The sequence below is a fragment of the Bacillus rossius genome, chromosome 8 (genome assembly GCF_032445375.1).
Source record: "Bacillus rossius redtenbacheri isolate Brsri chromosome 8, Brsri_v3, whole genome shotgun sequence".
Classification (NCBI taxonomy): Eukaryota; Metazoa; Arthropoda; class Insecta; order Phasmatodea; family Bacillidae; genus Bacillus; species Bacillus rossius.
This window is the reverse complement of record NC_086336.1, coordinates 3,164,644-3,178,318: the sequence shown is the minus strand read 5'-3', so window position 1 is coordinate 3,178,318 and position 13,675 is coordinate 3,164,644. Positions and strand designations below refer to the sequence as shown.

At 37.2% G+C, this 13,675-nt stretch overlaps 1 protein-coding gene across 10 annotated transcripts in view; it reads right to left on the bottom strand.

The window, feature by feature from the left end:
* The window catches only part of LOC134535487 (E3 ubiquitin-protein ligase UBR5), a 172,261-nt gene that overhangs the window by 1,076 nt on the left and 157,510 nt on the right, over nucleotides 1–13,675 (bottom strand). For all 10 annotated transcript variants that reach the window (XM_063374610.1, XM_063374614.1, XM_063374615.1 and 7 more), the window contains 3 exons: nucleotides 12,856–13,065; nucleotides 4,543–4,690; nucleotides 44–274 (listed from right to left, as the gene is read on the bottom strand). In XM_063374610.1, coding sequence (XP_063230680.1) covers nucleotides 44–274; nucleotides 4,543–4,690; nucleotides 12,856–13,065 — 589 coding nt within the window. The remainder of the gene's footprint in view (nucleotides 1–43; nucleotides 275–4,542; nucleotides 4,691–12,855; nucleotides 13,066–13,675) is intronic.

Below are 13,675 nucleotides of genomic sequence, written 5' to 3'. Positions count from 1 at the left end.
CCCGGCGGGGAACACACACGTCGCGACACGCCCCGCCACTCACCAGATCCTGTCTCTCCACGTGCGTCATCTTCTCCACGATGGACCACAGCCAGCGCTTGAACTTGAGCAGGCGCTCGCTCGACTCCCCCGACTCGTCGTTGAAGCTGGTGTACGAGATGAGCACCGCGACGTTGATGTCTCCGACGCCGTTCAGGAGCAGTCGCAGGTCCTCCGCCGTGAGGCCGTCCAGCGCTCCCGGGGGCAGCACGTCGAACACTCCCGTCCGGACCGCCTGTGGACCATGTGCATTCCACGTTATATGTCTGCTGGTTGTGAGATATAACAGACCTCAACTTCACAAATACCATATAAAAATTACAGTGCACACTTAGTGGCAAACTCAATTAGAGGGGAGGGGAGGAAACACTATTCAGAGCTTGTGTGCACAATCTGCAACATCTTATCTTGAGGAGTGTTGGGTTGATTCTTCCTCTTTGGCTGCCGCAGAAGACTGTAAACTAGCAACACATGTCTATCACCACTTTTCTGTGATGACAACATCGCTCTTGTAACTGCAACATTTCAAGAAGGACAAAGCAGCCACAGCTCTGCAAGTTGCGCACGTGTTACTACATCTACCTTTGACTCATGGAAACTTTCCTGTGTTAGGTCCGTGAAGAGTACACTTTGGAGAATTGGTATATTGAGGTGTTACTTATATGTTCCTCTACGTGCTAATTTTATGAAAGTACAAGGAACTGAGAAGGAAGAATAACTTGCCGCCTAGGAGTAGAAATATTAAAGACAAGGAAGAGGAGGGGGAGAGGGTGACTGCCGCCTCTTAGCCGAGACACAGCATACAATTAGCTCAGAATTATACCTGGTGGCCACTCACAGTCACCAAAAATATTCCCTGATTTTTCCCTGATTTCCCTGATTCAAAATTCAAAATTTCCCTGATATTTACAATTACAAAAAACATACTTTTGATGAAAAAATATACATAATATTATAGAAAGAGATTACTCATATTTTAGCACCCTGCTGTATTTTCTTCATTATATACATACGGAAGTTCGTTAAATAACAAATACATTTTAAATATGTCACTTTACATTATAGCGTCCCGTTCAATGACCTGCAGTCTGTGTTTTGTTTTATGTAATGGGGTATTTCTGTGGCGAGCGCTCAAACATTTTTTCACGCAACTTTTGATAACTGTTCTTTAATTCATTTTTGAAGTGTAACATTTCTAGTTGTGAAATATTCTTAGTCTTAGTACTCTCAACAAGGGATAACAGTACAGTGCAAATTTTACCTTGTGTTTGATTTAAAAATGAAACAACTAATGGATAAATCTTCACTGCATTACAATCAGTACTCCCATCTGTAGCTAAAGCAAATGGTCCACTTACTAAAGATTCAACAGTTTCAATTTAGTTTCACCATCTATATACTCCACTAAGGCAGATGTTTTTGCTCTCGCACAGCTATATTTCTGTGCAATAGTCCGGAAACATAGCTCTATACAAATTACCCGAATGATCGGCTACTGCTATCAGTAAATTGTGTTCTATCAAAAAACTTGTAAACAATAACTCTGCGTTTGTTACTTTCATTTCTTCAGATGTAGCGAAAAACGACGATATAGATTTATTGCTCGTCACGGCTTTAAAATGTTCTGCATGTTTCTTTGATTCAATATGCCGTCCTAAGTCATCCCTTCCACCATGCGCAATTGAAAAGTCACACGTGCATACATTACAAAAAGTGTGGCGTTCCAAAACATTTGAAGATGAAAAGCATGGCCATTCTTTTATATAGTTTGGTCGAAAGTTCTGAAGAATAACGTTCTTTTTTTTTTTTTTGCCCCAGATACACATTGTTCTGTCACACGCTTCATTTCTACAACCGGCACTGAAGAACACAACACTATCGAACAACATAAACAGGTTTCACGTCTGTACACACGACAAAAACACTTTGATGAAAAAAATGGCTTTCAAGAAAGTAAATAACACAAGACAGGTTAGCCAAAGTACCGTACAAAAATTATCGTGATGTAAGTAGCTAACAAACGAAAAGACCGAGAATATGTACTAGTTGTATCGTACAACGGACGTAATACCGTACCATTACTATTTCAAAACACGAGAATTAATCTACTTATTTCGATAGTACATGCGCACATTTATCAGTTCCGTTATCTGCGCAACCACCCACGTGATATATTCGAACTGCGTTCACGAAACACACACACCAGAAACGGAATTTTTTTTCCGTTACCCAGCAGCACAAAGCCTCGTTTCCGTATTAAACCAGCGATGTTCCGTAATTCCGTAATATTGTGTTAAATCCGTAATAATTACGGAAAATCCGTAATGGTTGGCAGCTCTGCGGAAATATACATGACACAAAAAATTCCCGGTTATTAAAAAAATTCCCTGACATTTCCCTGATAATTCCCTATCAACGTGATTTCCCTGATAAATCCCGGTTTTCCCGGTTTTCCCGGTGAGTGGCCACCCTGTTATACAGAAGACAAATTGTTAGTATGACCTGATTCGATGGTGACCGTTACTGTGAAATTGATTATATAAGAATCAGTAGGTACCAATTAACACTGATCATAAAGAGTTTACTGTACTTATTTTGGCATTAATTCAAAAGATCCCAATATAACCTATTATACCCTCTTTTATAGCATAATCGTCGCACTAGCATAATCATCACATCTATATTTTAGGCCGTCAAAATTGGGATAAAAAAACTACTGGCGTAAAAGTCGCATGTTCTTTTTGGTCCCACTATTAAATGCAGAGCGCTTATATATTTTCCGTATAAAACAATGTATTTAAAGTAGAAATCTAATATTTATTCGGACGTTACCACTTACAGTAGAATCCCGCTGATGCGACCCCTCACGGTTCCCGGAAAAACGGACTTATAAACGGAAGGGTCGCAATAGAGAATTCGGGCCAATCCCCCTCCCCCGCCCCCAAAAAAAAAAAAATTGCCTTTGTTCGCATAGATTTCTTATTCAAATAGTCTATTGTGTAAAAAAGACAACTTTTTAAATTAATATTACAGTATTTAAATAGCATGATGTCTCCCAAAAAAACAATACCCTAGTAAGCAATATTGGAGCTCCCGTTGTCGAGAAAAAAAAATTCAACACAGTGCAGTGTGTCCATTTTAACCGTCTTTGTATAGAAAAATCAGACGATTTAGTATTGAAATGATAAATTTTTATTAAAGGTTTATTATGTCTCTTGCGGGCTGTATTAGTGTGGTGTTTAAAAGGTTGCGTCCCGTGACACAACGGGTGGTCTGGCGGCGCTTATCGCTCTGGTCCGTCTGGCTGACGTACAGGAATGCGAGAAGTAGGGTAAGCGCGTGTGTGTGCCTGTGTGAGAGAGAGAGAAAGAGAGAAAAAGAGAAAAGGGGGGTGGGGGGCTGACGACCAGCAGCATCGTTAGCTAGCGAGAGTGTGACGGTAAATGTCGATCTTCACCACGCTCGCTCTCATTTATCTCTGTCTCCCCCTCCCACAAATATATTGGCTGGCAGGTCTCGCCCTCTTCACCTTCTTTATCTTATCTCTCACGCACACTTGAAGCACCTAATACCTCGGCACGGGACCGGAACGGCAATAGACGTGCGCGCAGATGCCATCAGGTGACGCGAGCAGTTTACCGGTATTGGGTAGCGTGGGCAGTCTAGAGGGGTGGTATCTATTATTAGCCGTCTTTTGTATACCTGCCTGCTTACAGTACAGCGCTCGCCAAAATAAACGTGAACACATAGCGCCCAACAAAGAGTAACAGAGTTGTTTCTCAGCCGATTTTACTCAAATTTTCGACTTTCTCTGCTCAAATTTTTCACGGTTCCTCAAAAATCGGTTGTATAAACGGAATGGACGCATCAAAGGGGGGGTCGCATCGGCGGGATTCTACTGTACTTATTTAATTAACGGAAATACTAAGTTGTCTGACGTGTAAATTTTCTTTTAAAGACTTTTTAAACATTATTTCCTTTATCTGAACACCTGCATCGCCGCGGTGTACCGCTTATAAACATGTAGCCAGCGCTAGTTGGCATCATTCATATTTGGTTATGTTGCTTCCCGTATAGAGCGCACGCTCGTAGTCGAATATCGATATCTCGCATTCTTTCGTGTCAAGCGTGTACTACAATGGTAGTTACGTGTTAGTTCATGTCACAGTTTCAAGTTGTTGCATTCGGGTGACAGATTTTGTTTTTCTATTTTAAGGTTGAAGAAAGGTTTTTGTTTGATGAATTTTTAATATAAATTGTTTCGCGTGCTCTTGTATACTCCACCTTTTTTTTTTAATAAACGTACGTTCCATGAACGGGTTTTGTTTTTATGAATAACTTTACCTAACAAAATTTTTTCCCCCCGCATAATCGTTGCACCCCTACTTTCCAAACTTGATTTTAGAATAAAATGTGTGACGATTATGCGAGAGAACATGGTAATTCTTTTCGTATCAGCAAATTGTTATCAACCAAGCTTCCTGCAGACCACTAATAGCATACCTCAAGAACCTTCTCCTGGGACTTGATCATGCGGTACTCTGCGTACTTGCGCACGTAGTCGTACACGTTGTTGGCAGTCACCTCCAGGTCTCTGCCCCCTGGCAGCAGCTCCACGGAGCCCCCTCCTTCCTCCACGCTCAGGTCCAAGCTGCAAGCACATCCACGCTGGTCGCTGGTCCCTACACACTGTCTTCTTCTCCAACACCCACTCCACACAAGTAGCTCATGGAATATAATAGTTAGTAGTCTAACACCAGTCATATAGGTAGGGACCCTAAAAATTGCAAAGGGCAAATGTTGCGAAACATATATATACAAAATTTGGTGGTTCTTAAAGGTTTTCGCAAAGTTTAAACATTTTCGTGGGGAAAATTTTTTTTGGCACGAAATGCAGATGTTTCCTTGAGTTGATCAACACCATTTCTTAAAACGTAATGCGGTAGGTCATAGATTTTTTACAAATTAAACTATTCTCAATCTTTCGAACATAATATTTTCTATATAACAGTCAAATGCAATACTATTTATGAATGTCTCAAACGTGATACTTTTCTTTGTGCATGCTCTTTGTGCTATGCATAAAACACAAAGTTTGTATCTTCATATCTTTGGTTACCAAGTTTAAAAGCGAGATGGTTTTGGTCATAACAGAAGCTACCGTATTGTTTCGAAAATAGGCCGACCTTTTTTGCCAGTTTTGTCAATCATGAAATCTAGAGTCGGCCTATAATGGGGCACTAGCCAAAATAGTATAATTAAACACATACATTTCAAGGAGAATCACTTATGGCATAAAAATGTTATCAGATATACAATTCATTGACCTAAAATTACACCGTACTTACTTAAAATTAGTAATTTTTCCAACTTAGAAAATTAGTAAACACACTTAACCCTAATAACGTATAATATTTTAAGTTAAGTACACAGATGTGGTCACTTGTAGCACATAGCTTTTAAAAGCTCGGTCTGGTTATTTTTGAACTGTATTTAACAGGCTGCAGTAATCTTATTTGCTAATAAAATATGGTATTTACAGTAAACAATTAGTAAAAACAGCAATTTTGCCGTAAGGTTATTTACCGCAGTATGCTTTATTTACTCTTCCACCACAGGAAAATCAAAATGGCACCAGTGTTGGCAACTTGTAGTTGCGACACGAATAAACAAATACCGGTAGATACCAACAATATCAAGAACAATAAAACCTATTTGCAATATTGGCTGTTTTATGGTTGATTCATACACGTTTTACATGAAATCATTCTGGGTTTTTTACGTCACAATTTCTATGAACTTAGAAAATGTAGCCATTGCTGTATAAAATTGCTACAAAAGAATGTGAAGATAAATGGAAACACAGCTCAAATATTTGGGTAAGTAAGTAACACATTTTGTCAGTTCAAAAAATACTAACTTAGTTGAAGTGTTACTGTGGTAATATGCTGCTGATAATCATTTTAGTTAGTTAAAATTCATTACCCCTGATTTTGAGTGTGCTGTAGAAGGGGTCGGCCAATTTTCGAGGTTGGCCTATTTTCGGACCAATATGGTACTATGCTTTTTATATTCACGTCTGGTGGTATGCAACTTTACTTAAATACTTGAGAAAAATGCAGTTTATTTAAGTGGAGAAAAACTTAGCTTCCCGGACAACTTCAGAAAAAAGATATGAACATACTTATCTTCTAGCTTGTTTCCAATGACATTATCGAAATTTGATGTTTTAGGCCAAGAAATAATTGTTATCGGAATGAGAAAACACATAACATTGTGTTTTACGTACGTTCAGTACTGTCCCTTTGTTTACAGATACCTACTTTTGTTGTTAATACAGTAGAACCTCGATGATACGTTCCCGTTTCATACATTTTCCCGTGTCATACGCCGATTAATTTTGGTCCCGCCGAAAGTACTATATTTACAATGGTTTACTTTCCCGGAACATACACTTATAAAATAATTAATTTCCCGTTTCATACGTTTTTATGAAGCGCAAAAGTCCTAAAATTCACAATTTTTTTTTGTTATATTCATCCAGATAAACGTTTTAATCTTTTTATTTTGAAAAACGTTCATTGTTTACCTTTGCAAACGTAAGAAAATAACTTTATTGCACCATAGATATGAATAGTACCAGGAAGACTGTGCACTTCGCTAGTAGCATCTTTGGCAAGCACCAAGCGAGACTAGTGGCGCAAACTAGCAATGATTATGAAAATGGTGCACGCGCTTTACCAAGGCACGGATCTCATATTTTGTGCATTCATTAATCTTTGAACTGAATATACTCGTTTGTTATTGTTTTCTTACGATCGGATTGTTTTGTATTTTACGTTTCTCAAGTTAAAATTTTATTGTAAATTGTTCTGTTGCATAAAGTTGTTTGTAAAATGAAATAAACAAGCAAAAATTCCTGATTTTCTTTTTACAATAGCCTAATTTTTTTATTTCTAATTTAGGCTTGGTGACTTTTCCCCCCCTCCAAGAAAGGACTTCATAACATTTTGTAAGGCCACTGTTTCTCATGTCAGCTTTACTTGATTATGGAATGTATTTTACATTTCTGGTGGTTTTATATATGTATATATAATGATGAATTCATATCTTTCATTAATATAATGCAATTATTTACACATTATGTATTTAAGTTTAATCTGATACTGTGCTGGTATGCTAGATTGAAAAAAAAAATATTATTGCCATTCCCTTTTCATACACTTTCCCGCATCATACACCATTTTTGTGCCCTCCGTTGAAAAGTGTATGACAGGGGTTCTACTGTACATCTAGAAATGTACACATTGAGTCTGCACTGCTTTATTTAGTACCTACTGTCTTAATGATTTATAATGATTTAACAGCAAGTCATTTGAGTTTCTTGGTTGTAGTTAATGAAAGATACATAGGTGATAACTAAAGGTGTATGAAAAGAGCATTTAAAAATTTAATTTATAGCATCTATTAAGTGATTTTTAGCATTTTATAGCATTTTCCATTTTGTGATTTTTAGCACTTTGTAGCATTTAAAAAAATTGTTTACTCACATTTATTTCTGTTGATTTTGTTGTTGTAAATAATTAAAGCATATGCACAACGCACATAGATATTAAGTAATGACAGAGTGAATTTTAAAATGCAGTTCGCGGTTTTTGGAGATTTCAGTTGCATGTTTTGAAATTATGTATTTAATAAATGTGTAAGTATCGCAAATAATCGCGGTAATTGAAAAATTTAGCATCTATTTAGCATTTATCGCAATTGCGAATTTCATACACCTCTAGTGATAACATGTATATTATATGTGTTAACACTTTCAGGTGTTGCAGTATTTGCATGAGCTTTTTAAATACCACTTCGGCCATTAATAGTAGACACCTGCGAGTACTCGAAATTCGAGTTTCGAGTCGAGTTTTTTAGTAATACTCGAACTCGAGCTCGTGGCTTTTCAACAACTCGAAATTCGAGCGAGCTTTTCTTGCACTCTACCTATAGAAAAAAAAAGACTCTCATTATAAGGGAATAAAAGTCTTACAACACTATTATCCTTTACTTTATAATGTAACATGATCGACCGTATACATGAACACATCATTTTTACGTACCCGGGATTTACGAATTTCCGTGATGAATTTTTTTTACTTCAATAATTTTCCGCTTAGTTTTAATGTATCACTTTCCTGCTTTATGCGGAAGTATTTCCCGCTTTATGCGGAAACATTTCCCGCATTTTACTGTAAAAAGCGTTTAAATTGTCCGGGGTCTCATCATTTACGCCATAAAATGTGTGATATAAAGTCCCGTTTAAAATTTTTATGAAAGTTCCTGCCAGTAATGGCGCACGTAATTATAAATATGAAGAAAAGACAAATGAACAACAACTTACGAAGAAATATGGATGATGTACCATAACTACAGTACAATTCCAATAGTTATCTTAAGATAATTACCATAAAAAGAACTAACGATTCTTTGTGGATACCATAACTACTGCAGAAGCATGATAGTTACCACATTTGCACTATAGTTGCCGTAATAACCGAGATGTGTATTTACCGTGATGGTAATGTATTTATTTAGGACATATTAAAAAAAAAGGATGTTAAATCTTGATATGTACGGTTGGCACATGTTGCTAAGAAATAATGCGATCTGAAAGAATGCAGTACTACTACGAAAAGTGAAAAGGGTACTAGTGGATTTTTAGGTTATGGCAGTCTCTTTCGTTTTTCAGTAATATCGGCCGAAAATTAACAAGAGTATTGGAAGTTGGCAGAAATGCCGATTCAACTAAATATTGGCAAAATCGGCTTCTTCAGTACAGCTCTACATTTGATGACATGAGTAAACATATTTCAGACTACAGGACATTGAAAAAGACTTTAATTTCCATGTAGGTTTATTGTGCGTAAGTTTTTTTTGCAAGTGTAAATTGAATTAAGTAAAATGCTTCTATTTTTATTACTTTAAATTGATTAAACTTAATGACAAGTTACAGATATTTGACACTAATTTCGAGGTTAAACAATTTGGTAAATATGTAGAGTAACGGTATATGCGAAAAAAAATGCTAAAAATCCGAAAATACTTTTATTCTATGCTCTTTCACTTCCTCTTTTCAAATCAACCGGCGGAGATAAGAAATTCCAAATACTTTAGGAGATATAGAATTTTTTAATTTTGCAATACAACACCTGTACAACCATTAGACCGACGCCATTTTTGTTATTTTGCCGTGTGTTCGTGAATGCGTAATAAATAAAATGGTCGATTAGGTCAGGTCAGTTACATTATTAATACTTTCAAACTAAGCGGACATAAAAAATAATGTGAATTAATTTCAATGGTTCTTTAGTTTTAAAGTATTTATAATGTAACTGACCTGACCTAACAAACCCGGACAATATCAAAATAAAAAATAAAACTTTAAAATTAGAAACGTTAAAAACCCACCTAAGTTGGAGGCGGGTACATTTCCTTTGCCATTAGAAGGAAATGATGTAGTCGTTCACCTACGTCGCGATACCTCAGACGGATTAATAAATAAATAAATAATCACGTATTGGTTCATTTGAATACTGGCCAATCACGGAACTGTCACGTGACAAAATTGTCCAATAAGAAACATAATAGATACTCGTAAACCAGAAACAATGGTGATCGCCGCATGAATACCCAGGTATTGTGATGAAAATTAAAAAATTCGATATTCCTAAAGTATTTGGAATTTCTTATCTCCGCCGGTTGATTTGAAAAGAGGAAGTGAAAGAGCATAGAATAAAAGTATTTTCGGAATTTTAGCATTTTTTTTCCGCATATACCGCGACTCTACATATTTACCAACAATTTTACTAAAGCATTCCAGCCACACAGGTTGCCAGCGAGAGATGCTTCTCATCTGCTGTAAACACCATCTCCAATCGTAGAGCTAATTTAACTCCTGAACGTGCAGAACAAATTATTTTTCTGCATGATAGATTGAAGAACAGAATTTAATACTCTATGACAATCTCTCTCAGAATTTTTGTGCCGAAAAGTGGAAATGTTGAAACAATGTGAATGTACTTTTCAAACAACATGATTTTTGGTGCTCAGTTAGTTGAAGCTCAGTAAGGACTCCAGAAAAATTGACAAGGATGAAATTATTCCAAAGTTATGTTACATTTACACAAACATATACGTACTTGTAAACTGTGGTTATGTTAGTTGGATGATATCAGTTACTAATGAACCAATGGAAACAGGTTAGATTCAATGGAAAACATGTTTTTTTTCCTAGCAGTGCAAATTATAAAAGCACTCTGTAAATAGTTACCCAAAATTAATAAGCCCACTTCATTTTAATACTTTATTCAAACATTATACCTACTAAGTTTAAGGTAAAAATAATTTCCCAAAAGTGTAACTGTATCACAAAAGCTCAAGCTTCGAGAACTTTCAAGTAGGCTCGCTCGAGCTTGGCTCAAAGTAAAATTCTTAGGCTCGCAGACCTCTAATGTAGGTCTATCTATTTAGTAGGCTAACAATGATAATGGTTTCTTTTTTTATTTCCATATTTTTCTCAAAAGTTCTCACATTTTATTACTCCATCACAGTAAATTTATGTGCAATAAACTGAAAAAAAAAAAACTCGAACTCGACTCGATACTCGCGAGTATTTTAGCAAACTCGCTCGAGCTCGACTCGAAGTGAAAATCTTCTGCTCGCAGAAGCCTAATTAATAGTGATTTACACGGCATCTTTTTAGAACAGCAAGCTGCCGCAGAAAGGCCAAGCATATAAAGTAAAGAACGAGGCAGTACGCAGGTGGGTGATGAGGGCAGTCCAGCATGAGGAGAGCAAGGAAGTGGAAATCGCCCCAAAACAACTTCATTAGTGCTCTACCCTTCCCTTAGTATATGCCATTACAGTATTAGCCCGTCTCATGTCATGCCAATGAAAAGATTCAGGAAGCAGTATAGACTCACACATGAAAAACAAGGGTTTGAACATCTGGGAGATTCTGCAAAGAAGTAGACTAAAGCAACATGGCAGGTCATGTTGTGATTTGCCCATAAAATATAAAGGAACAAAAAATATAGTAATGATCATTTTTGTACGTACATAAATTTGCAACAATTTATATTCTACGCTTTTCTCTCTGTACAACGCACCAATTTGGATATACATTTGACAAGAATGTCCTGTAAACAACACAATCACTAACTTTTCTGTTCCCTACTCATAAGGAATTGTGTGGAAAACAGTCACTGTGAAACCCGGCAGTTTGTAACAAAAAAAGCTGTGATCATATTTTACCCGCTACCAGTGCAGACCCTAACTCCCTCTACCACTTGCCGAGACCCACTCTGAGCAGAGCCCTGAAGCTTCGCATGGCTCCGCCATCAGTGGTACAAGATCTCGTCACAGATATGGATTTTAGCCTCAAAAATATATACAGCAAAACCCCTTATTTGCACTTTTCATGGGGACAAAGTAAAAAAGTGTAAAAAGCGGGAAAGTGTAAATAAAGGGAAAAGTATAAAAAGGAGTACAGTTTACCTTATTTAGAATTTTTTTCCTTTTGTTTAATAGCACATACTACAATGCAGGTACAAACACACTAACAACAAATTTTACTTTAGTATTTAATCAATTATTAATTTACCACATTTGACAAAAATAAAAAAAGAATGAAAGCCAAAATGTTTTTCTGATTACTTCCTAAAAAATAAATTTGAAATTTTCTTCTGCTTGCTTTTTTGGCTGTTCAAGGAGATTATTTGCCTCTCCAAATTATAAATACAGTTGCAACCGGCAGGGTTTATAACAAATACGGGCTACATACACATTGCTCACAGTAAAAAAATTTTTAAGAAAAGGCCGCAAATTGATGAATGTTTACCGTCAATAGCGCGCCAAACGCGGAGAAAGGTCATTGTATTCGGTCAGCTGCTGTAACGACGCGGCGGCGCATGCGCACTCTATGCTCCGCCCAGACTCATGACGCCATCAGCCGCCAACCAATAGATGCGAGCTTAGCGGAAAAAAATATAAGCTCCACCTCCCGTGTACCAATTTTATCCAGTTCTAATACCAGTTTATTGGTATACGCACCAGTTTTCTCGCTGCCGTGACATGTTCAAGTTTATGTTTATATTATCATGATGTCTTGGTACCAATAATTAATTATTTACGATCCCCAGAAATAAATGGTTAGTTTAAAAAATATGGCGTCAACTGTACAATACTTCCCAAATTATAAAAGACGTATAAAACAGGTACCAAGACACCGCTCATTTTATCTTGTGAAGTTTATGTCTCGTACCAGTATTTCGGCTAAGTTGTGACATAAATACAGTATCAGAACTTACAAGCAGCCATGTTTGTACATTCATGAGTTTACGTTTTTCCCTCGTGCATTTTAGATTGTTTTAGATTGTCTCCTGCTATAATTACTCGTACTTTTACACGCCTAGGCTTAAATTATTACATGTTTAGAAATAAAAGCAACTTTTCATGTTATAAAATATGTATATTTTGCTATTTAAAATGTTCATTGCCTACTAGCTCCACGGTATTTTCTGGTTGTTTATGGTTGTTACGTGACGTAAATAGCGGGATTGATTCGATTTTTGAGACGTAATTCGCGGGAAAGTATTGTATTGGACTATATGGGAACCAAACGGGACCTGAAGAATATAGTGCAAATAACGGGAAAACGTAAATAACGGTAACGTAAATAAGGGGTTTCGCTGTAATATAGAACAGGTTAGCAAAAGGCAACTGAATACTGCAACCTACAAAACTGAGCATGACAACGTGCGACATTACCTGAAGTACAAGTCCAGGGCAGAGAAGAACCCACTTGTGTCTCCTTTCGTCTCAGCGTCGACCACCAACTGCCTCAGGCTTTCGTAGATCACAGGATCAAAGAACGCCATGTCGTGGAACCTGATGGGCCTCCCCAGAATGTACTTCATGACATGGCGGTTCAAGAAAATTGGACAGAGTTCATTCTGCAGCAGGCACAACCCCAGCAATCTGTAACAAGAATGCCACGTTTGCAGTGAACATGTACACGACATAATAATAACACAATCCATTACACATAATTTGAATACAAAAAAAAAAATCAGTGAATATCTCTACTATCTCATAATAATATTGTTAGATTAAAAACACTGTACAGTAAACTCTCGATTATCCGTGTTAATTGGGACCTTCCGATGCCCGGATAATTGAATGCCCATAAAAAACTCGGATAATCCGTTTCACCACTTAAAAATTGTGTATTTACTGGCAAAAGAGTGTCTCTTCAGTAGAATTCTATGAGTACAAGCAAAGGCTTTGTATACCGTGTCCCAGCTTATTGGACCGTAAACAATACTGGCACTGTGTTGCCATCCTTCTCCTGTCCCCTTTATTGCTACGGGAGGGAGAGCGGCAGCGGCGGCAGTCCCAACTCAGCATCTCCCTCCACCCTTTAAACGACCTATTATCCAGGGTCACTACAAAATAACTTCTCTGCTATTGTCAGCACTTTACGTTTCCTTTTACCAGACATGATTACAAAAACAAATGTGCCTGGGAGAACTGATGTAAATAACTGCGTGAATAATGCCTCTTCCAGCCGTCAGGAGTGTGGGAAGGT